Below are 26,019 nucleotides of genomic sequence, written 5' to 3'. Positions count from 1 at the left end.
GTTGTGTTTGTTATATACTGACAATAGTGCTGGGCGATTTTCACAATTAATTTGGTTAATTCGAATGAACATTTTCATGTGATGTTCGTGTAATAATCGCGATTGTACATGTTTACATACCTTAAAATTTTCACGCGTTAAGAACAAAAACACATCTTAACCCAATAAACACCCAAGATAATCCCTTGTTCATCACACCACAGTAAACATGCCTGGCTCCTGGCTCCAAGACAGTAGGAAGGTTTAAACTCAAGTATTTATAAATTCAAAACTGAGATTCAGTGTAGCTATGGACCAATGAGTGGCTGCTGGCTGTAAGCAGGGTCCTATCATCCCGCTGGAGGGCTGCACTGCTGGACCCCGCTCTCCACAGGGGTTCACTCTTAGCTCTGAGCTAGCAGGGACTCAAACTAAAACAAAGAGAGGTGATGTGCTGAGTTCCCTCACTCCCTTGGCCTGGGAGAGGAAGGCAGCGCCTGGGTACAGGAGGAGCACCCCAGAGGTGCAGAGCAAAGGAGTGCCTATGGATAAAATAGCGATATGGAATGCCATCCAGAAGAAAATATTTTAGAATAAACTTAAATTTACTTGTTTTAGCACAGAACAACCAAAATATAATCTTTATGGTTTGTGTCACAGACTGTTTTAAACATTTGGGCACTGAGGTAAATATTGTCTTCTTTCAAAAAATGCTGTATAACCCCATAATAATTGAAGTTGTCTTGCTAGACCCTAGTGATTCAGGAAATTTAATAAATGGCTAGTCTCATTGTGTGAATAGTAATACAAATTGCATCCAGAAAAATAAGCTGCATTTGAATTCAGATTTTAAACTTGCCTTCATTCTTGGTACAAGGGGAATAGGAACACATTCACCCTTGGCAACAAACACAAACATGCTTTTAATTGAACAGATTTGATTTATTTCTGGACAGTCTGTACTCTCATAGTGACAATGTTGGGAGGATTTCAATGCATTATCACGAGCTGATTTTCTTCCCCCAATGTTTATAAATAAACCACAGTGTAAAATATATATTTTCTGCAGTTTCTTCTTCTGAAGTGGATATTGTTGTTCATTTGTACACTTAGCCTTCTAAGAGCTTGTTTAAAGTACTTTATTTAATACAGATTATGTACTTTATTTACTACAGAAATGGTATGGCCCTTTTAAAATCTCATCTGGGTTTCCCTCAAGGGGAAATTGCAAGGTGAAGTGGGTGATGGCAAGTTAAAACCAGAACTGAAACTCAGTGATAATTTCCTTCAGTGTCATCAGGGTCCTTTCATCTTATTAAGATACTTAACATTTTATCTACACCAGTGGTGGACAGTAACAAAGTAAATGTAATTTGTTATTGTAGTTTTTTTGTGTACCTGTACTTTACTGACTTTTTCCATTTTCGGTGACTTTTTACCTAAAACCATGTAATAAGAAAGGCAGACCTTTTATTTTAACTGTTGTGCATATTTGAGACTGTAATCACTTGTTTCAGTTCTTAGGACCATTATGAATGAAAAAATATATATTTGTACGTTTAGTTAGTTAATGTCAGCAGTGACTACTATTCAGTGGTGGACAAAGTACATAATCCATGTACTTGAGTTAAAGTACCGATACTCAAATTAAAATATTACTCCAGTAAAAGTAGAATTCCTCAATGAAGATCTCAATTTGAGTAAAAGTACTGAAGTATTTTCTTTCAAATGTACTTAATTATTAAAAGTACCATGATTTATTGTGGTTCTAATGTCCTGTTATCATTGTTATAACAAGATTCATGCTTAATCAACACATTGTAGGTCAAAAGACTCTAGTGTCACTCTTTCCCCAGTCTTTTAGTAGAATGTCATTAATTAGTCTGACACTGATGAATACAGCAGAAACAGCCAAATATTAATTACAATGAATGTTATATCAACTGTCATGTACACCCAAGTTGTTTCTCTATCAGAAGTCACTGTCTCCTAAGTATTAAGCCCAATTTAAGATTTTGCATCGAACCTACACCATAGGGCACACCTCGAACCAAACCAAGCTGACTCGCAACTCTCCAGAAATACAACAAACTAATCGACGCAGACGGCAATGACTGTGATCTGCAGTCAGACAAACATGGATAAAGCTGAACTGAGGAGATTTCCTCAGACATATATTTGGAAGACACAGAATGAATAAAAAGGTTAAACAAAAGAAAAAGGAAAAAAATAGCAACGAGGAGCGGGAACACATGGGGAAAAGTGTGCCTACCCTCCTCTAAAAGTGCAGTTTCTGCAGTGCTGAGCTAACATTAGCAATGACAGAGGCCCTATTCTACCTATTACAGCTCGGTGAAACATCATAATAATTTTGAAGCTGTAATTTTAAGGTAAAAATATTACGTAGGGTTCCTTTTAAGCTCTATTTTGTCTTCATAGTTGCAAAGTAGGCTTATTATTTGAGCTATTTCTGCAGTTCGGAGCCATCTGTTTTTTTTTAAATATGTTTTTAGTTTTTCTGACTTTTTGCCTGATACTCTGTGTTGTTTTTTGGATTTGCCCTTTGGACTTATCTCGCTGTACTGATTTTCAGGTTTTGGAATATTTCTGGTTTGACCTTGCATCGAGTATTGTGTTAATTTACACTGATAAATGAACCTGCAACTGATTCTCATCATCGTTTTGGAGTGATTAATGACATCTACAGATCATATAAAAATCATTTTGCTAATTCATAATGGTTCTAAGAACTGAAACAAGTGATTACTTACTGTCTCATACGTACAAAGGTTAAAATATAAAGTCTGCCTTTCTTATTATTTGGTTTTAGGTGGGGAGCTGGGGGAGCTCTACCTACACATAAGCCAAAAGGAATGGCAGATTTTCATAATGTAGTGGAGTAAAAAGTAAGATATTTGACTTGATGTGTCAAATGTAGTGGAGTTAAAGTAAAAAAGCCGCCCAAAAAGCATACTATGACCTAAATGGACGTGATAGTCTTGTAATAGGAAAAACGTTCTTGCAAGTATTCAGGAGCAAGACCATGAAGGGCTTTGTGTGTCAATAAAAGAATTTTATAATCAATATGAAATGTAATTGGAAGCCAATGCAATGCTGATAGAACTGGGCTGATATGATCAAAATTTCTGGTTTTAGTTAGGAACCTGGCTGCAGCATCCTAAACTAGCTAAAGTTTACTTTGCTGGAACATTTTGACAACAGCGTGTTACCTGGAAAGTAATGAAAGCATGCACAAATGTTTCTACATCATGAAGGGCTAGGGCATTTCTTAATTTAACAATATTTTGAAGATGAAGGAAAGCTGTCCTGTTAATAATACCTAAATGTTCATCAAAAGATAGACCTTGATCGATTATGACACCAAGATGTTTTGCTGCTGACCCAGGTGCTACAGAGAAATCTGCTGTATTTAACCTTAAGTCTGATGCTTTAACCTTTGACCTGTTTACACCAGATCACTTCATATGAGTAGTATCTGGATTGTATCCTGATAAGATTTTAGCCACATGCATTTACATTTTTGGTAGAGAAATGCATCTGTTGTTAATCAGACTGAAATCTGATTACAACACGTTACTTAGTAACCTGTTGTCTATCCTTTCTGCCTCTTCTTTTCCTGTGCTAAAGACAGTTGCTGCCTTGAAATTCACAATTTTACATCCTGTCATGCATTTATTCAAATTTAAATTCAGTTCACAACTGTAATTTTAAAAACACTTTTTATAAAATTCAGAATTTGTTCCTTTACCATTGACTAGTTCTGTTTGGTGCTTGAAATCGGTCTAATATGTTTATATCCTCAGAAATTTATCAAAAGTGTTTTTTGATTAAAATTGTGAATGTCGCCTTCAAGTGTAAACAAGTCATCTGTGAAAATAATTTGATAATTTATTATGAATGTGTCTGTTGATAAAATAATCACAACAATAATGTAAAAATATTTACTTAATGCTAAATGCTATATGTAAAACCAAATCAGATATTGTGAATAGATTATGTGCATTATATGCTTCAATGTATATGCGCTGCCATCATTGATGATCACAAATGGTGATAATTTGGGGATGCATTCATTTTTATTACCTGAGAATTTTATTAGTATTTTTGTTGTTATTATTTCAAATATTACTAATATAAATTATGTAAATGTCATATTTGACATTGTTTAAAAATAACATATATTTGAGTTGTTTAAAAAGTGTATGTTGGTGTACACTTATTTTATTTTATTTATTTATTTTTTTTTTGAGATACTCACCCATAATATTATCTGAATGTTTTAGGTGGGCCAGCTATTACAACAGTTAGCCATGACTGACGCAGATGATGGAGATCCTCGACGAAAAAGCAGTTTATCAAAATTTGATAAAGTAAGAATTAATTCCTGAGTATTCTGATTCTGTTTTCGTTTGAAAGGAAAATGCATAATGACTTTCATGAATCAGTTTCATACTGTGATTATAAGATATTGATTTTGACTGTTCTCTTTATCTCTAGAGTTGTGTTGCTGCCTTTTTGGATGTTGTTATTGGTGGAAGAGCTGTGGAGACCCCTCCTATGTCATCCGTGAACCTTTTAGAAGGTCTCACAAGAACTGTGGTTTACATAACGCATAGCCAGCTCCTGGCTTTGGTAGGTTCTGAAGTGAAAGTATAATTAGGAAAATTGTTAAACATAAAATTATTATATGACTTGGATCAGCTAGTTCCTTGCAGTAAAATAATAACAAATAAATAAATATGAAAAAAAAAATGTAACAGTCAATTGTTAATTGTTAACTGGGAGAAAGTGAAATAGAAGTATCATAATGGGAACCTTTTAACTGAAATTATTGACATTGGTTATGTGACAATTTTAGGTTGATTTTGTTCGGAGTGTGACTACAGGGGATCAGCTCAGAGAAGAAGATCATCTAGCACTGGAGACCCTACTAGCCAGTGTACCGCAGCCTCACACGACTAAGAGCAACAGCTTGGAGCTCACTCCTTCCAATACACCCCAGCTTTCTCCAGCTACAACACCTGCCAACAAGAAGAACAGACTGCCCATAGGTATTTTGATTATAGTTCAAATTATTATTTACTAACCAATAGGGATGCACTGATCGAATTTTAGGACCGGATATTGGCCCCAATATTTAAAAAATTATCTGGATCAAGTATTGGATATCTAGGCAGAAATAATGTGTACAGGAAATAGAGATGTAACGACGCAATACAATGCTGGCCCACTGAATCACAACAACATGTATTGCGTTGTACAGTTCAGAAACGCTGCTGGATCTCTGCCCTTCTATACACACACACCCATCTATCTCACTCACTCACTTAGACTCATTCACACTCTCTCTCTCTCTCTCTCTCTTGCTCGCTCTCTCCCACATGGGGAGGTATGCAGTCTATTAATTAAAAATTTTTATCAGATCTTAAATTTTTAATTTTTATCAGTGCTTAAAAGACAGCAGTGGGGCACCTAGACTTCCGGCTTCCCGTCATACAACAAATTTTCAACAGAATAAAGAGTTATGGTGCAGTGGACCCATTATCCGCTTTCTGATTTGATGGCTGTGTTCAGCGTGAGTTGAGGTGTGTACTTTATTTTTGTATGCAGCTCTCATTTACCAGCTCATCACGGCTCTAGAGCCATTCTCCAACAAAAGAATGCAAAATTTTGTAGCATTTTTTTATAATATTATATTGTACAGTATATCTAATGTATTCTTTCTCATATGATGACAAATATTGGCACTCGTGTAATGATTATCCATCCATCCATCCATTATCTGTAACCGCTTATCCAATTTAGGGTCGCGGGTGGTCCAGAGCCTACCTGGAATCATCGGGCGCAAGGCAGGAATACACCCTGGAGGGGACGCCAGTCCTTCACAGGGCAACACAGACACACACACATTTACTCACACACACCTACGGACACTTTCGAGTCGCCAATCCACCTGCAACGTGTGTTTTTGGACTGTGGGAGGAAACCGGAGCACCCGGAGGAAACCCACGCGGACACGGGGAGAACACACCAACTCCTCACAGGCAGTTACCCGGAGCAGGAATCGAACCCACAACCTCCAGGCCCCTGGAGCTGTGTGACTGCGACACTACCTGCTGCGCCACCGTGCCGCTGTAATGATTATTTATTACAAAATATGACTTCAACTGTTACAAATGGAATTTCTATGTGGTAGATAGATTTAGGCATAGATTACATTATTTTTGGGGCTCTCCTAAGAGGTGCAATAGTTTAATAGATTGCCAGTTAGATGGGGATTCCTCAGCCATTTAAGGCACAAACTCCAGTAGAATACAAGTGACCCACCTCTCCTCCATCACAAACACAGTGCTAGCCAGCGTGGGTGTTTTTTGACTGACATGGCAAATTTAGGCAGTTGGCAGTTTGAGAAGTAGTAGTGGCTGGCTAAAAATTTTTCTGAGGAAGCAAGTGCTTGCTTTCACCCTCCCAGTGCGGTGGCATTGTCTGTGACTGGGGGAGTCTTAGCTATCAGGTGAACTAATGATTGTGGAGAAGACTGGGTTACAATTGAAAGACGATTGAATATTAATTATTATTGACTTGTTCTTGCCTAACAAAGTCACCACATTCCAAAAGCCCTCAATGTTTTTCTTCTTCATCCATCAATTCTTATGTCCCTTCCACTTTTCCCTCTTTTCCTTAATTTTTTTTTCTCTTTGCTGCCAATGATCATCAGGACAACAGTTAGCTGCCATTACATGTTGGGATTCCTCTGCCACAGCCCTGTCTTCTCATATTCCTTTAGTAACCTCTCTTGGTGGGTAGCTCTGTTACAAGGCTGTGAATTGTTTTTGAGCTTACATGGAGCTAATTAGCTGCCTTAAATATTTGAATCTGAATTTTTGCATATTTTCATTATATTTATCCCAATTTTATTTATTTGAATTATATTTATCTGATTTTAACATATTCAAATATATTTACATGGCACAGATAAATGTGAAATATTTGATAGTGTAATTTATAAATTTGTTTTGTGTTTGAAAATGTTTGGGTGGAGAAATGTTCAGATTTAATAAATTGAGCTGGTAAGAAAGCAGTCACAGATTTGTATAGTAAAAGCTGTGGTTGATCGCTCAAAGTGGAAAGTGGAAGTTTACTTTTCCTGAGAAGCCTGGGTAGTTGACCTATGGCCTGGATTTGTATTTTTGAGAGCTGAATTTCATCACCACACAAGTTTAAAGATCACAAAAAAGGCAATGTTAAAATTCAGATTCATTAGTTATGCCATCAAATAACTTCAAGTTTATCAATTTCTGTATAAATACAATTAAAATATGTAAAATACAGATAAATATTACTCAAATATTCATTCATTGTCTGTAATGACTTGTCCAGTTCAGGGTTGCGGTGGGTCCGGAGCCAACCCAGAATCATTGGCCGCAAGACAGGGACACACCCTGGAGGGTGCGCCGGTCCTTCACAGGGCGACAAACACACATTCACTCATCCACTCGTACCTAAGGACAGTGCCACCCTGTTCAAATATTCATAATTCAAATTAATATCATTCAAATATTCAAAATTCACATTAAATGCATATGGCAGCTATTTGACTCTGTAAGATTAGGGCCTACGTCCTCTCTTTTGTTCTCCTTATATCCCAACCCTCATGATTTTACTTGCAAGTTTGCTTGCAAATCCTCATTTTGCCTATATGTTTTTGCTTTCAGTGTGCTTGTTGCTGCCTTTAGCTGTCTCTGATCTGAAATACACACTTTAGATACTGTAGAAGTAATAGTTATGACATCTAATAAAATTAATACTATGTGCTTGCTGTGGGTTGTATACACTTAAGATTTATACACTCAAATTGTGAACCTAGATAATAGCTGTCATGTGCAGTAAGCTTATTTCCTGAAAAAAAAAAAAGGAATTTGTTTGTTTCTTATGCAAATCATATATGCAAAACTGCTAATGTAAATCAAACCACATACACACTACTCTCAATTTATTTATTTTAAATAAATACAGCACAAAATGAAAGGCATAACTAGCCTCCTCAGTGGTGTCTATTCTATCAGAGAGTGGATTGGATTATTAATAGGCAGTTAGATTTTTCAATTCATCTTAAATGTGTTGTTTTGGGTTGAGGTCAGGACTCTGCAGGCCAGTCAAGTTCTTCCACACCAAACTCACTCATCCATGTCTTTGTGGACCTTGCTTTGTGCACTGGTGCACAGTCAAAAGTGTTGGAACAGCAAGGGGCATCCCCAAACTGTTGAACCTCTATCATTGCTACTCTGGGCTCAGGACTATAGAAACTGCACTATGTAGCAATTGTAGGAAGGTAGGACCCCCCCCCCCCCCCCCTGTATTGTTTTCAGGACAGTGTTGTAAATATAAATTACACTAGGGGGAGTCCCATGAGCAAATAACTCTTACCTAGTGGTTCTGTAATAGTTTTTTCACTTTAGTTAAGGGGCTGAGCCCAACTCTTGAAAAGCAGCCCTCCACCAAACTTTACACTTGGCCCAATGCAAACAGACAGATACCGTTCTCCTGGCAACCGCCAAACCCAGATTCGGATTGTCAGATGGAGAATGAAGTGCTCTAGAGTCCAGTGGTGGTGTACTTTACACCAATGCATTCGATGCTTTGCGTTGCGCTTGGATGCAGTTGCTCGGCCATGGAAACCCATTTCATGAAGCTCTCTACTCACTGTTCTTGAGCTAATCTGAAGGCCACTTGAAGTTTGGAGGTCTCTACTGATTGACGCTGCAGAAAGTTGGTGACGTCTGCGCACTATGCCTCTCAGCATCTGTTGACTACACTTTGTCATATTACATGGCCTGCCACGTACAGGCTGAATTGCTGTCGTTCCCACTTTGTTAAAATACCTCTCACAATTTACTTTGTAATATTTAGCAGTGAGAAAATTTCATGACTGGAATTGTTGCACAGGTGGCATCCTATTATGATGGAGAGTGACCTATTCTTTCACAAATGTTTGTAGAAGCACTCTGCATGCCTGAGTGCTTGGTTTTACACACCTCTAGCTATGGAAGTAAATGGAACACCTGATTTCAGTTATTTGGAACATCTAGGTTGTTCCAAGATATTTGGGATAATATTCTATGAACTGATGAGTCAAAGATGGAATATTTTTTTAGAAGCTGTATGTCCAGTTAGATCTGGAAAGCCAACAGTGCCTACTACAAGACAGACATACCCAAAGTCAAATATGGTAGTGGTCTGGTTTGCTTCTGCAGGACCTGGAAACTTGTCATAATCAGTGAATCTGTGAACCATTTACATGACACTTGGAGAGCTTGCTCAGAAAACTTGTCCAGCTCACACACAAACATCAGAGCTGGCTAATTTGTTTGCATGTTATAAGTTTTATGTTTGAGTTTAATTTGTTTGTGATATTCTTTTTGGCACAAATCTTTTTCCATATTAAAATGCTTGTGCTTGGTGATAATAGCATTTTTGGTCTCCTCTGACATCTTTTTTTGTGATTGTGAACAAAGAAGAGGGATTAAACCCTTTTTTAAGCATCAATTTTAATGATTTATGATGCTAACTAAAGTCATGTGAGCATGGACTAGGTGGAGAAAGTTGAATCTAATCTTTAATTAATCACAGAATTTTCTGATTTTGTCATTGTTTAAAACTCAACAAAGGGTGCCATTAATTGTATTCTGGCATTGTTTTCCATTTTGCATCCTTTTTTCCTGCCAAATTCCTGCCATTTTTGTGTCTTGTTACTTAATCAAAAAATTATCAAAAAATGTATTTATGTATATTTCCAAGTGGATTTACTAGCACATTATTTTAGGATATATTTTATGTGATGTTCTATATATAATATTCAGGGGTGCAAATACCACTGACCACAAAACAAATGCTTCCATGACATTTTTGTGAGTCTAACAAAATGCTTTTCTTATAACAAGCATGAGTTATGTGTGGCTGTATAAGCTTCCAGTGAGGCTTGCCTCAGCTATGTGCTTTTTGTATGCTAAAATTAAATGCAATTCTCTGTTTAAAAAAATTCAATCCCACACACCCACTCACACACACCCACGCGCATATATATATATATATATATATATATATATATATATATATATATATATATATATATATATATATATATATATATATATATATATATATATATATAACCAAAAACAACAACCATGATTAAAATGTCTATATATATATATATAATGATGTTTGTTGTTTTTGCTCAAATTTGAACCAAGTGTATACATTTTCCTGTTTAATATAAGTGCATGTTCTAATAGGCATAAGGGTGGTAGAAATCATCAGAATGTAGTTATTATTTTAAGTAATTGTTTTTGTTTACATATGATTTTATGAAGCATAGCCTCATTTGGTGTTATTACACCTATCACACAAAGAAATTGCTGTCTCCCCCTGGTGGAGGTGTCTGAAGTTACCTGGACTTCAAAGAGAATCTGTTGCTTTAGTTATCATAGAAAAAGTACTTTGCAGAGACAAATACAAAAATTAATTGTCATATATATATATATTATGATATAATATTTTTTTTGTTCCCCTCACTGTCCGAAGTAAACATGTATCTCCATTATTGTTGCTCTTATTTTACTACCTCATTTGAAAATTACAACTGTGTGAGAATATTTTGATGAGTGAATTTGAAATTCCTTGTAATACATTTTTTATGACTTCCCTTGAAATTTCTTTCTCCTATAAAGTTGCTATTTTGGAGAAGATACATGTTTTTCTTTGGACAGTGCTTATGTGTGTGTCTGACCATTTTAACACAACACACATTAATACCCCATCACTACGTCAGTGTCAGACTGAGCCACTATGCAAACATACCTGCACTGTGGTGGTCCTGTGGAGGTGCTCATCATTGGAATTCAGGGCAAAAGCTGGCAAACCAAAGTATGCAGAGATGTACTTCAGTCTGTAAATTTAGAACTACAAAGCACTCTTGTATACTTGGAGGAACATAGTGAATGTAGAAACATGGAGGTAGTCATGGAGTTGGGATGGGTGGATGCACACAAACATACATACATACAAATTAATACATTATCTATTTTTATGAATTATTATTTATTCACTTTGGGCATTCATGAATCTGTGTACCTCTTTCCCCAGCAACGTCTCGTAGCCGATCCCGCTCCAACATTGCTCAAGATAGTGACCCTGATGCTGGCTCCCAAGACTCTCAGCAGGAAGTCACTCCTGAGGAAGTGTTTGTAATCTCATTAGGAACAACCCCTCAGACAGTACCTGGAATGATGTCAGAGAATGAGGTGACAAAGTTAATTTCAAATACACATGGCTGCATTATCCTTTAGATTTCCTCATAGTTTTTTATAATTTTCTTCATGTCATGGAGGCAATTACAGTATACAGTAAACATAACTTAAAATCCAAGCATCTCTCACCTTTGTCTCCACCCACTTTTTCAATGATCAATGCAGTTTGAGCTTATTGAAAGCCCCACCCTGTGAGTTGCTTGGGTTGGTGCTTAAAAAGAAGTAACTTAAGAAACCCTGGCTTTTTCATGATGTGTTTTGCAGCATATAAAAACATATATGTATGTGAACAATGTTAAAGGAAAGGATGAAAATTAGCACGCTGTGGTGAGCAGTAAATGAAAAAGGAAAAAAAAATATCATTATTTATATTAAATATTTATTATGGCATGATTGTAGTAACTGATCAAAGCTCAACCAAAAAATAATAGTTTTTAAGCTGTAAGTTTCACTTTACATACAACTGAAATGTGGCACATTTTATTTAAGGTATTAAGCTGTGTTTATGTTTACCTCTATTATAGATAAACAATTAAGGCAACTGAGAAGAGCAATGTTTCATGATGGGATAAATTTAACAATAAGAGTATATTAACTGTACTGAAATTACCTTATCATTTATTAAGGCTTATTAGTGTCTTAAGTATCATAAATTATGTATTCTTATTATAAAATGTTACCAATAATTTATTAGATAGTTGTCTTCGCTGGCCCATGGTAAATGCTATTCTCTTTTTACTGTTAGAAAAAAAACATCATGTGCAAATTAATTAAAACATGGCAAATTACCGCAGCATTGCCATGCAAACACTGAGAATGTTCTGTCAGTACATGATTTTTATAGCACTATAGTTGGTTGTATGATAGCTTGAAAAATGTTCAGGTATGTATTTTTAAATTGATTTCTAATTAACCAGCTATAAAATGTAGTAATTAAACAATATTATCTTTCTCTGTTTAAGGTGCTAAATTTACATCTGTCAGATGGAGGTCAAGGAGACGCCCCAACTGATGAGACAAAACTACATGGCAAACCTGATAAAACCTTGCGATTTTCTCTCTGCAGCGACAACCTGGAGGGCATTTCTGAGGGTTTGTAAATCATAAAGATCAAATGTTTTGTAAATTATTTAACTATCTATTTATATATTTATTTATTTACTTACTTTTTTTTTTCTTTTTGGTGTGTGTGTGTGTGTGTGTGTAGGGCCATCTAACCGCTCCAACTCTGTGTCGTCTCTGGACCTAGAGGGAGAGTCTGTGTCAGAATTAGGCCCTGGACCATCAAGCAGCAATGGAGTTGAGGCTCTGCAGCTACTAGAGCATGAACAAGGTATGGATGTGTGCACTCAGATATGAATGTCTTTGTTTAGGCACAGAATCTTTGTTCATCTCATGACAGACAAAACTGCTTCAACACCTTTTAGAGGTGTTTGCATAACCTGATTATAGACACTCGCTGTAAAGCACTAGCAGCTGTTGACATAAATGTGACCACTAAGCTCCACTGTCTTCCCCACTGTTGGAGATTGATTGATTTATTTAATTAATTAATTAATTGAAATGTTCTGAATTATCAATTAATTAGAAACACCTTCCTGTATCGACATTCATTGTCAATTTTATCAGCTCCACTGAGCGTGCATGAGAACTTTATAGTTCTAAAATTACAGTAGTAGTTTTAATTTTTTGTTGCTTCTCTGCATACTTTCCTATGCTCATTTTACCTTGCTCTTCAGTGGTCAGGACTCTTACAGGAAGACCACTAAAGAGCAGGTATGACTTGCAAATAGACATAAATTTCTCAATCAAAAATATTGAAATAAAACTTTTCAGACCCTGATAATGCATTGCTTATACATTTTATGGGCTTGTTAGGGCATATTGAAAACAATATGGAGATTTGTTTCATAGATTTTTTTTGAAAGACTGCTATATCCTGTATGAGTGAATTAGTAATTTTAATACTTGTATAGGATCAAAAAAATGGAGACAAACCTGATCAGATGCAGTCATAAATCTAGTCTGTAATATATCAGAACTGCTTGTAGCACAATGTAGCTAACTTCACATTTTTCTTTTTTTTTTTCATTTTCCTCCATTTTCTTATCAGAAACCCTGTCAACATTTCCAAACCAGGACGTGCTCAATTATTTTAAAATTTGTCCTTAATTCAATGCCAATGGTTCTCCTCTGAAAGGAAAGTCTATGTTTGTAGGGAAAATCATGTCTAAGTGCCATGTCTGTTTTGTTGGAACAGTATGTTTGAGGGAAAATCCCGATGTGGCTGAAGTTTAGCTTGTCTGTCAGTTTTTTTATTAGCTGTTTGGATTACCACAGAAACTCATTTGTACCTCAAGACATGTAGTTTTGTAGCCTTTTCGGTAATGTCTTTAGCAGTCTCCCGAGTTAGGAGACATTTCTACTTTAAGTTTCGTTTTTTTTTTTTTTAATATAATTATTAAATTATATTAAAAACTTATACACACGTATAGACACTAGAGCTTCATAAACACATTAGATAGATTTTAAGCACACAAGCAGACTGGTGAGCTTGTAAATGGCAAGGTAGCATCTGAATTTTTATTACAATCGTGAACTTCGTCTTTAAGTGTCTTCAAAAAATGAACAGCAACTCAATGGGTATCCTGTTCTTACAATGCAGCACGTATAAAAAAGACTCATAGTGTATTACGATGAAATGCTTTTTCATTTATGTGAACTACTTTACTTTGTGTGTGTGTGTATAGATGTATGTATTATGTGGTGTATCTGTTATATATGTGGTGAGTGAGGTAATTGTACCCATTTTAAATTAAATTTCTCTCACAATCTTGTTAATTTCAGGGACCACATTTAGTGACATAACTTGATTAGTTGTTTAGATTATTACATTATTAGTCATTTACTTAACTCTAAGTATTTAGACATTAATAACCATGATACTGATCATAGAACACCTTTTTAAGCGTTCTGGGCAGTGCTAGGAAAAAAATTAAGTGCCTGGCAAAACGATGAAAAAGCATGTAAAATAACCCCAGACAGTTTAAAATGTTTCAAAAGTTCTTACCTCTCCTTATGACAGAATCAGACTACACGAATTTAGCCTGATTTTGACGTGATGTTGTCAAAATATAAAGCCTCAGAGATGAGGAACAGGCCATACAGTCTGCTGTAATTAAAGAAGAGTAATGTGTCGTCTGGGTCGCCTTGTGACACCCTCATGTCTACATTGTTTGACATAATGTGCGACATGCTCCCTGACCAACATGTGTATGGTCTCTCCCTGGCGCACGTGTAAACATAAAACAAAAAAGGAACACAGCTGTGAGGTGGAACAGCAAAACAAAGGAAAGGCTAGACAGCCCTTACTATCTTGTTTGTGACTCCCAGGAATGCACCCTCAGTAGGTTTTCTTCATCGCCTCCTCTGAAACATCCAAACTGCCAGCATCTCTCACAGCGCTGCTGCAGCCATAATTGACATTTACTTAACTTGCCTACATGACATATGAATTCACACAAGAATGCTAATGATAATTGACCAGCATGAAACGGGTAATGTTGCCAGTCTGCTGACCAAAATATGGGGTTAATATGTGGCACTATTATTGTAAATTTAACATGATGGCCATCATGAAAGACAAAAATCTGATCCCATCATTAGTTCTTCATTTTCTTGTTCCTGCCTGTAATTGTCGTTTAATTGGACCATCGTCTAGTGATGTAAACGGTGAGGGGATGGAAAAGGAGGGGACGCAGGGAAAAGCCAAATTTACCTATTATGAATAAATGTACAAATATTGCATAATTTTTTGATTACAGCACCATTTATTTTTTATTTTTTTTTATCTTATCGATATTAATCTTTGATCTTATTGATACCTCAAGGAAAAGAAACATTTATATTGTGTCATCAGTGTTTCAAATACATATTTTCTGCGGATGTTAACCATTCTCCTTTTATATTATCCCTTAGCCACCACACAGGATAATCTGGATGATAAACTCCGCAAGTTTGAGATTCGTGACATGATGGGCCTGACAGATGATCGGGATATTTCAGAGACAGTCAGTGAAACATGGAGCACTGATGTCCTTGGTAGTGACTTTGACCCCAATATGGATGAGGACAGACTTCAGGAAATAGCAGGTAGTATGCAGTTTATCTTCTGGTAAATTTTGTTTCAGAACTTGGAGGCCATTTATTTGAGCAGAACAAAAACTATGTTTGTCCCTAGCTTAATAAGTGTTGTCTTCTTTCATCAAACCATGAGCAGTTTGTATTGGCATATGCTTCAAGTTGAAAGGCTGCTATTGTGTTGAGAACATGAAATTGTTAGAAATTTATTTTTCAAAATGTTTTATTGCCATCTTGTGGTTACTTACACAATTGCATCTGAGAGTGTTGCCTTGTGTTATTTGACATTACGCAGAGTTAAATGGTTTTTTTTGTTTGTTTGTTTTTCAAATATATATTTATATTTTTAACTGGTACATTTTTTTAAAACCTTTTTTATGTATATCACATGAATATCACAGAAGCCTAGCTATTATCTATTCCCTACACACCATACCATTAAGATACCACTCACCTTCGCTGCTTCACTTAACTCTTGTTCTCTTGTACATTTCACCTTCTCTCTCTCTCATATTCTCACACTCTGCAGTCTTATTGACCTTGGTTCCTTCTCATTAGCATACTCAATTTTTCATACCTAAGAATATGGCATTGGGGGACTTTTCCATCATTAAGTGAATTTACAGCAATTTCCTTATGTTTTCTCTGAGGGATTGGGTTATGAGATGCACATTAAATAACCATTAATACCTCATTATCTCACTGATAAGATTACCATGATAATGAGGCAGAAATTCTAATTGTTGTACTACTGCGGCTTCCTTTCATTTAATCATGCAGCTGAAAGACTGGCAGCCCAGAGTCCCTGTCTCATTCACTGTTAACATGGCCAGTTTTGGGAAGTTCTGCTGCCCCACAAAACACTCCCTGCAGCACTCCACCCACACACACATCCCCCTTTATTTGGTATATGCTGAGGGGTACGTTTGTTTTCATGCTACCACACAGTGCATTTATGGTCTGTTTCCATCTCAAACACTCACTTATTTTAGTTATCTTTTCATAGCACCCAGATCACTCATTCACCTTGCCTCTTATCTTGTAAATCTACGGCTATTGACATGAAGGTTGTCAAGGGAATGCATATGTGAGAGTGGAAGGGTGAGTAATGAGATTGAGAGTAATGCCCTGCTTGTTCTGTCTCTCTATTATGACCCAGACAACTCTTGCTGCATGTGCATTTGTATGCATGCAAGAAAAGGGATTTATCAGATTTTTTTAAACTCTCCATCAGCGCAAACGGAAGTGGATAGGGTATCCATGCGCTTTGAGAAAACCTTTGGTTCTAAGTAACAAAATCGTTAGGCAGGTAAAGCTCACTTAGTTAGGCTTGTCACTATAGCCTTTTGTGTGTTTTATGTAGTGTCCCAGAAATAATTGCGATACATTTTTATTTTCATTTTAAGGCCATTTTATTCCACTCACATTAAGATAGAATAATAGCATAATATTGCAATTACACCCCTTTAAAGAGCATTAAACTTTTAGCAGTAAGTTGGGTATTAAGAATATTCAGACACTGGAACTGGAATATGAATATATATATATATATATATATATATGTATGTATGTATGTTTAAGTATTTTAAATAAATAATACAAAAATAAAATATAACCACTCTTATGAAGTTATTGACATAACTGCAAGTAAACCCAATGGGCAACACCTGAGGTCAGCAAAAATTATTGAGGAAGTATCCTTTTATTGTATAATAAATCGAAAATGTAATTATTGTTACAGGCCTACACTCAATGATTACACCAGTGCCCTAAAACAATCTGTTCAAAATATATAGCATAAATGGTGACTAACCAAACTAGAAGCATTCCAGACAACCTGGATGGGTATCCTCATAGAGCCTCATAGTTAGTAAACTTTAACTTGTCATTGAATTACAATACAATAGTAAATAATAAAAAAAAAATAAACAACGGTCTACTCAATTCTATTGTTCTGTGTGCTTTTCCTTATCAGGGGCAACCATGGACAACGTGCTGGGTAGTCTATTGTGTTTGCCTGGGTCTGGCTCTGTTCTTTTGGATCCTTATGGATCAACTGTATCTGAGACAACAAGTGAGGCCTGGAGTGTGGAGGTCCTACCCAGTGACTCAGGTTAGCAAGACCCGAATCTTTTCAATGTAACGAAGTATCTGTGATTTGCTGATTTTGAAAAACTGAAAAAGATGCAAAGAAATTATTTTCCATGTTATGCCATGCATTTTAAGTTGGAGACAGATCTAGACTGAACACACACACACACACACACTGCAAAGCTACCATTTTGTAGCACATGCACAATAGTGCCAAATATTGTCTTGCTAAAATTTCATGTACATCCCAGGAAATTAACATCTGGGTGGAGAATAAGACTTTGCATCAGTGTTAACTTCAAGGTGTTCATGATTTTAAACAACAAAACCCTTTTTTATCAAATGTTGATGATATTTCCTCACCATTTCCTTGCTCTCCAGTCTGCTTGTATGCTCAAAACCAATCTATTGTGTTTACAAAGCCCCAGTGTGTGTAAATTGGTAAAAAACCTAAAGTGTCTCAGTCTGGTATGTTAGATTAAATGCTCACGGCTGAAAAGTGGCATTTTGGAGGATTTTAGACAATGAACAGACAGCCAAATGTTGAAAAGCATGAACTGAGATGAGGATATTATTCTATTTCTGCTATGTGGTTAATAAAATATTGACTTATTTTTGCTGTTGATGAAACTGACTCTAAATTTGGGAGAGTTCCAAGTGCAAAGAAATTAATCACACACACAAAGCACTATAAATCTAAATAACTCGAGTACCAAATGAGTTTCTTTGGAAATTCAAACAGTGAATAAAAACTTACAGACAAGTTCAACTTCAGCCACGTACACAAAACTAGTTTTGAACTAATTAGAGAAAAGGGTTTACCCACAATTGTAAATGTTCCTTTTAAGCGACGACATTCCATTATTTCCCAGCTTCATTTTCATATTTACCCATTCCACATTATATAGTGCAGATATTACATTGTGTTGCTAGCACCATTTAAAGTGAGAGACAAGCATTTGAACAAAGAGGAATAAGAAGCTGAGCAGCTTCTTTATGTTAAGGAACATAAGGCAGATATTTAGAGGTGCTTTCTGATATAATGTCATAATAACATCATAACATGAAAGTCTCTGATATTGCACTTAAATAAAGAACCCAAACCTTATACCATGACAGAAGAATACCTTCACAGTATTGCCTAGATAAAAAACAGAGCTACAACAGTGAAAACAGTGGACCTTAAAAGGCAGTGCAGTGGATTTTAGGTAGTCACAGATATGCCGTGTGGTGGTATTTAATGATTTCTGCCTTTTTCCTTTTGCTTGTTACCAGTTGACTGCACATAAAGTGGAATTGTACTAAATTTGAATGTCATTGTTGCCATTCTGTAAGCCTGGATATGTTTTTCTTAATATCTAAAATATAGGCCATTTAAAAAAAAATCTTCTGAAGATTATGTCTTGATTTCTTATACTTGAAATACAGGCCTTAAATTCATGAAACTGGGATTGATTCATGGGTGAATTTTACTATGCAACAGCTATAAGTTTATAATGACTATGTTAGAAGTATCCTACTTTGAAAATGGACAAAGCTATTGTTGAAAGACTATGAAACTTTAGCAAGTTCTCATTTAAATTAATCAAATACCCCCTCATCTAGAGAAATTCTGTATGAAGGAGTAGAACAATTCTATGGTAGGTGCCTTGATCATGGGCAGAGAAAGTGCTTTTCAGCTGCTGGATTTGGAGTTGGAGATGTTTCATTCCTAAGCCTGCTTCTCTAAGGTTTAGTCTACTGCTGCAATATTCAAACAAGGGAGGAAATTTCAGAAGTGATTTTGTATAGATTTGGTAAAATAGTTTGTATTAATGAAAGTAAGGTGTTTTGCAGAAACTGCAGATTTAAAGCAGGAGGAACGTTTGCAGGAGTTGGAGAGCTGCTCGGGTGTGGGCAGCACGTCAGATGACACTGAAGTCAGAGAGGTCAGCTCCCGGCCTAGCACTCCAGGGCTAAGTGTTGTCTCAGGTATACACACACACACAAACACACACTTCATTTTAAGCCATATTCCCCACATATCAAGCAACCAACTGAACTGGGCTTTCAAGACCAGACATCAGACACCTTTTGAGTTTACAAAAACTTTAATATAAAATGATATTTAAAAAAAAAAAAAAAAAAAAAAAAAAAAAAAAAGAACAAAATGCATTACTGAGGGGAATGACATTTCCAATGGGCATCTTTCACCCCAGAGTTTAAGTTATTTGCTCTACCTCTTCAGATCTTTAATTTCAGACTCTCCTACACTCATACCCTGTCACAAAAACACTCACAGGTCTCTTAAGACTTTCTTTGAGAAATCAAATATGCTTTCATTAACCTCTGCAGTATTGTAGTTTATACTGCCGTTTTATGTATTTCAGGACATCTTTATTCAGTATTTTGCCTTTGAAAACATTTTACTTTTTTTTTTTTTTTTAAAACCTTGCTTGGACTGGACTTTCTGACATTAAGGTTTGGTTCGAACTAAAATAGCATGTGTGAAAGGTCCCTTGGATGAAGTGTCAGTAACATAGGAACAAGGTTTGGTCCATGTGCAGTGATGTGTAGGTTGTATTCCATATTTCGGACTTGTAAAAGGAAATCGAGGCAGTGTAAATGACAGAGAAGGAGGTGACATGGTGATATACTCACTAACCTCACTCCAAAAAAAGAGTAGAAATATTTATTTACCTTTTAAATTAAATGTAAACCATACTGCTTTTTAAGTAAAAAAAAAGCACATCATTAGTGAATAGTGAACATCATTTGATGATTCACCCTCAATCTCAAGTAGCTTTCTACTCACTTCGTCTATCCATGCCACCTCTGTTTAAAAGAGGAGGGCTGAGGCCTGTCCCAAACTGATGATTGTGGTGGGGGGAGTGTGCGCTAAGACCCTTCAGCATCAAGTTAGCATCAGAGCAGACTCAGCATCCACACTCCAAATAAGTGCAGAAAGCAGAATTGAGGAAACCTTACAAATGTAGGTTCCTCTGTCATTTTCAGTAAAATATTATGTTTGGTCATTATCATAAAATGTTGGGGCAATTTCTAGGCACAGTATTTGTCGGTGTCTTTAAACAAGTTGATGGAATTTGTGATTTGTGAAGATAAATTTCTTAAAAAGACAATTAATTTTTCACACCCAAATTAAAAAAACAACAACACATTTTTATACAATAATCATGTGATACATTCTGCCACCGTTATTCCTGTTTGGAGGTGATCAAATGACAACGCAACACAAGACATAATAGCTAGGCCAGAAAACTGTTTATGGGAATGACAGAATCTTCCTTCCACCTGAAAGCAAAGAGCATGTCACACAGTTAACCACTGAATTTACACCTTCCCCTTAATTTGAAAGAACATCCATGGCTACCTGCCAAACTAACCACAGGCCAGAGTCAATGGGAGACGGGACTAATTGCATATTCACATATAATAGCATACTGAATGAAGGCAAAGGTGCAGAAATACATCTAAGCCACTTTTGGTGAATCAGGGGAGTTTCTTTATCAGTGCATTTATCACAATTCATTCATTCATATTTTGTAACCGCTCTTTCCTGTTGAGGGTCATGTTGGGCCCAGCTGGAACTACCAGGTGTAAGACAGGAGGATACCCTGGATGGTGTGCCAGTTCATCACCGGGCATCACACACCCACACACTCACCCATTCACACCCCTCCTACAATCGTGTATTTGGACTGTGGGAGGAAACCCACACAGACACAGGGAGATTGCACAAAACACCCAAGAGACAGCAAAAGAAACATGGTTTGAACCCACAACGTGTTTATCATTATTTTCACTCCAATTTCTAAGTGTGTGTGTGTGTATATATATATATATATATTTGTTTTTGCAGAACTATTTTTGCATTGCAAGTTAATGATTGTGGTGCATGTTTTGCCTTTCTTGTTTAGGTATCAGTGCAACATCGGAAGACATCCCTAACAAAATTGAAGATTCAGAATGTAGCTCAGACTTTGGTGGCAAAGACTCTGTGACTAGTCCTGATGGAGAAGAGTCTATTCAAGGTACATAAGCTCATTCACCTGGAATACAATTATAACACTTTTTTTAATGTTTTAAATTGTCATTTTACATTTTATATAATTACTCTTTTGTTAAACTTGGGAAGGAATTTTGCTGAGACAATGCATATGTCGGCAGGCAAACAATACACTTGCATTCTCCTGTCTTGTTCTGTATGTTTCCAGGAACACATGCTATAACCTGTGTTTCTACTCAAGCTGACTCTGTGCTGGCCATGTTCGATCCCCTCTCCTCTGGAGAAGGTAATATTAACCATCAACCTGCTTTGCTCTTGGCAACTTATAAATTGCGTATAAACTGCTGTGCTAGAAATGCATGCCATTACCTTGAGTCCAGTGCCTAGAAAGTGCAAACAACTGCAACCCTATGCAAACCCTATACATTAACCCAGTGGACAAACATTATGTAGACTGACACACTAGCTCCCTACATAATATAATTTCCTTGCTAGAAACAATAGACAATACCAAAGAAAGTGGTTAAATTTAAATATTTTTTAAAATTAATTATGATTCCATGATTGTGACTGTGGAGGTATATTTGAGACATTATGTGAATAAGTAAATTCATTCATTTATTCACTAACTATAATCGCTTATCCAGTTGAGGGTTGTGGTGGGTCTGTAGCCCACACGGAATCACTGGGCACAAGGCAGGAACACATCCCTCCATACGTGACAGGCTTTCTCTAAAAAAACAAAAAAATTGGAAATATATCACATTGACAGGCTGATAGTGGTAAGTGAAAGGCATTTAATGTGAGGGTATGCTTTTTTGTGTGCATGGGACGAGGTGAATTTGATGACTGATTGACAGACCTCAGTGCAGGTGTTTGGCACATTTGCCCATCCCTATTGATTATTTTTGTTTCACAGGCTCATGCACTGGCACCATTGTTCGGCCCAAGGTGCACTATGCCAGGCCCCCTCACCCTCCCCCAGACCCTCCCATTCCAGAAGCCAGTGCAGTGGGGTCATCTGAGCCCCGTCCTTCACTGTTTAGCTCCCCTTCCCTAGCCCACTCTGACCTGGAGAACACCAAGCAGAGGCATTCTTACCCTGACCGTCTGGTCAGGAGTCGCAGCACGGACCTTGTGTCTGCAGGCCGCAGACCCAATAGCGACCCAGGCCTAAACCGCAGGACCATGGTAGAGGAAAGGGACCAGCCTGGTATCTATTCAACAGGACCCACGGCCTCCCCCAGCAAAGATTCTCTACGAGTAGAGGTGGGCAGTGCAAGAAATTTCAATGAGGCTATAACTCTACTGTATGCCTCTCTTTTAGGAAAGAACTGTTCAATTTAATAAACACTGTAAACCTTTATTCAATACAAATGATTGTGTTGAACATCATATTGAAAGTTGCAAGCCAATGAGTAGCTTCTTGATATTTTTTTTTTTTTTAAAGAAACTTTAGTTAACTTTTTTGTTAACTTAAATCAGACTACTTTTAGCTCAGGCTTGCAGGTTGAATTCTGCTACTGCCATCTTTTGTAATTTACTAAATGGATAGTTATTTATGTTTGTTTGTCAAGCCTGAAGACAGGAAGGACAGTGATGATGAAAAGTCTGACAGAAACAGGCCCTGGTGGAAGAAGCGCTTTGTTCCTGCCATTCCAAAAGGTGAGCATTTGGTGTCTGTGAAATATGAGCATTTTTATAAAATTTACTATAAGACCTTGTATGCCCATTTAAAGATTTAAATGGTTTAAAATCAGTTAATTAAACTGTTATTAATTAGGATTTAATTAATAATCATTTGAACACACAGACAGAAAGGGAAACAGTAATCTGTTTTATCCTAATAGTAATAATCAAAAATGTCTCTGAAAATGTCAAGATAAATACAAGAGCAAAGAGAAACTAGGCAAGTCTAATTTTGCCATTAGCTGTTGTCACAGAGGTGTTTCTGGCATTTCATAAACAGGAAGGTGCAAATTTGTATATATGATCATAGAAAGCCTGTTATGTTCTGTTCATACAAAGCTACAAAACTGAAGCACTGTGTTGAGGTGACATTAAAGCAACTTGTTTACTAGAAAGCAACAAAAAAACATTTAAGTTTTTAAAAATTTCTAATACCAAGCACCTTTACATTTTATCAACAAAGTAATATATACTTGATAAAGAAACAGAGCATCTCTGGGAACTAGATATTTATGTACTGACTTGAGTAACACCTTGCTCTGGTGTTTTGGCTTTAATATTAATAGATTAATAGATTTTGTCTATTTTTGTGTAAAGTTAAACAAAAATCTGTGCAGATGATTTACTTTCAGAAAGTCAGTAATGGTGAGATGTGTCTGTGTATTCGTGTCATAGGGACAGAAAAAATGGCTTTCTGTTTGTCAAATATATAGTAGAAAACAAAAGGCTGGGTCACAGAAACATTCTCCAAACATAAAGAGGAGACTATGATAAATATTACCTCAACAATGTTAAAAACATTTCTGTTTGAGGTTCCAGTAAAACACTGAGCTACTCGCTGGATGGTGGACCTACAGCGCTGTAGCGGCACAAATGTGTCCCAATTGAGCTTTCAACTCTCTGACCCCTTGAACATTTCAACCCTCACACCTTCTCCTCACCTTTCAACAACATCATCAAAGTGAACACTTCAATAAAGGATTTAGGGCTTATGGCAAGAAATGGGACGGGGGAAAGCCTGCAGACAGCAAAACCCCAGACGTTTTTGGTGATTTAGAAATCCCGGCCGGGCACATTTTTTAGATACCAAAAAGAGGACTTGTCCAGGGGATGATGTTTGGTAACAGCTGAATGATTCCAAATTTCATTCACAAGCTACTGTGTGAAATATGTCTGAACTAACAACAGACAGTGTAGTAGCGCCACATTAAATTTTCTCTGTGAAATATGGCTAAACTAAGGGTTCCTATTCGTGCATGTGCGCTTCAACATGAGGTGTCTGTCAGTCAGTATATAGATATAGAATGTGAATATAGTCATGAATAAATGAATTAATGACTAAAAAGGTTGTTGGATGTTAATTGGTGCTTTGGAATTAACTTGGTGGTTAAATGGTTAGACATTAACTAATATGCAATGAAGCTGACAGGCTTAAAGTTGACCAATGAAACAGACAAAGTAAGATAAGTAACAGTGTAGATGGATGTGAGTTCACTACTTGGCAAAAACACGTCACTGTTGTTCTATCTATATATGCATTATAACTGATAACCTGCTTAATAACCATTTATAAACTGATTTTAAACCATGTATAAAGCTGCATAAGGGTTGTCTTATTCTAAAGTGGTATCCGTTATTTATACAACTCTTAATTCAGGTTTGAGATATTGCATTTCCATTAGTGATTTATTTGTTTATTCTGCACTTTATTATTGTAATGTATTTTTATTGCTTAATTTGCTTTAAGATTATTTGGATTTAAGTTTGTATTCAGTATGCGTGGCATTTTTGCCTTAATGTGAGTTAATTTTCAGGCACATCATCTTATTTGTGGTCTTTTTTGTCTTTGTGGGATTTTTTTTCGTTTTTCCCAAATGAGCATATTATTCTGCTCACCCATTACTTGTATTTAATGGTTTCTACCGATGACTAGCAAGAAGCATGGCTGAGGCAAAATTTGTTTGTCTATTAAGCCCTGTTGTATTTGTTGCTGTTTGTGTTCCTCACACAGTGCTCTATTGGACTGCAGAAAATGAAATCCCAGGTAACCACAGTATCTCTCATGAGCTAGCACTGTAAGCCAAAGACTTAGAGTCTTTCATATACAGTAGACACATTCTAGATCCCGTAGACTCCCACTGTGTGATGGCTGGAGCTGTGACATTTCATTTGTGTTGTACTTTCTTTGATTTATTGTGTGGTGGTTGATGCAAACTTTGGGCATAGTGCCTACAAAATAACTTAAAGAAAACAGAATCCTTTAAATATAAGGTATTTTGCTATTTGTGGCCAAGAAAGAGTTGCATCAGTTATTTGAATCATACTTCTACAATTGTGTTGTAAATGAAAGCAATAATCTTTTTCTCTCTGCTTTTTTGTTCTTTTAAGTGTTGTAATAGTGATATAGTTTTTGTGTAATATTATGACTATGCTGTGACATGATTGAACAGCTTTCATACATTTCTAGAAAACATAGTGAGTTCATATGAGGAGAATTTTCAGCATAGATGCAGTATACAGCTGACATGCTGATTTGGAAGTTTTCTCTCTGCAGCACCAATGGCAGCATTCCGAAAGCGGGACAAGCAGGAGAAGGATGAGCAAGGAGCAGAGAGGGTCTCTCAAGGTATGCTGCTGATTACATCTGTACCTCTTTTGGAAAAAAAAATACACTTGGCTATGAAAGGAAAGGCTCTATAATAGCTGTGTAGAACTGGACCAGCAGATGCGGAGGCAGGTTAAGATACTTCAGCAGTCAGAAAACCTTTACTATCTGCTGGGTTG

At 36.5% G+C, this 26,019-nt stretch overlaps 1 protein-coding gene across 4 annotated transcripts in view; it reads left to right on the top strand.

Moving 5' to 3' along the window:
* Positions 1-26,019, top strand: part of gapvd1 (GTPase activating protein and VPS9 domains 1) — a 57,788-nt gene that overhangs the window by 15,083 nt on the left and 16,686 nt on the right. For 2 of the 4 annotated variants that reach the window (XM_066643513.1, XM_066643512.1), the window contains exons 5-19: positions 4,284-4,370; positions 4,498-4,632; positions 4,859-5,051; positions 11,146-11,303; positions 12,272-12,401; positions 12,517-12,642; positions 15,288-15,461; positions 17,425-17,562; positions 19,377-19,511; positions 21,458-21,571; positions 21,755-21,832; positions 22,466-22,815; positions 23,124-23,211; positions 25,247-25,279; positions 25,790-25,861. In XM_066643513.1, the coding sequence (XP_066499610.1) occupies positions 4,284-4,370; positions 4,498-4,632; positions 4,859-5,051; positions 11,146-11,303; positions 12,272-12,401; positions 12,517-12,642; positions 15,288-15,461; positions 17,425-17,562; positions 19,377-19,511; positions 21,458-21,571; positions 21,755-21,832; positions 22,466-22,815; positions 23,124-23,211; positions 25,247-25,279; positions 25,790-25,861 (2,011 nt within the window). Of the gene's footprint in view, positions 1-4,283; positions 4,371-4,497; positions 4,633-4,858; positions 5,052-6,718; positions 6,800-11,145; positions 11,304-12,271; positions 12,402-12,516; positions 12,643-15,287; positions 15,462-17,424; positions 17,563-19,376; positions 19,512-21,457; positions 21,572-21,754; positions 21,833-22,465; positions 22,816-23,123; positions 23,212-25,246; positions 25,280-25,789; positions 25,862-26,019 lie in introns of all 4 variants that reach the window. The other 2 variants (XM_066643516.1, XM_066643515.1) reach the window with 2 other exon arrangements.

This window comes from Hoplias malabaricus, chromosome 14, assembly GCF_029633855.1.
Source record: "Hoplias malabaricus isolate fHopMal1 chromosome 14, fHopMal1.hap1, whole genome shotgun sequence".
NCBI classification, from domain to species: domain Eukaryota; kingdom Metazoa; phylum Chordata; class Actinopteri; order Characiformes; family Erythrinidae; genus Hoplias; species Hoplias malabaricus.
Note: the sequence above shows the minus strand (reverse complement) of the source record. Positions and strands in the feature narration are given on the sequence as shown.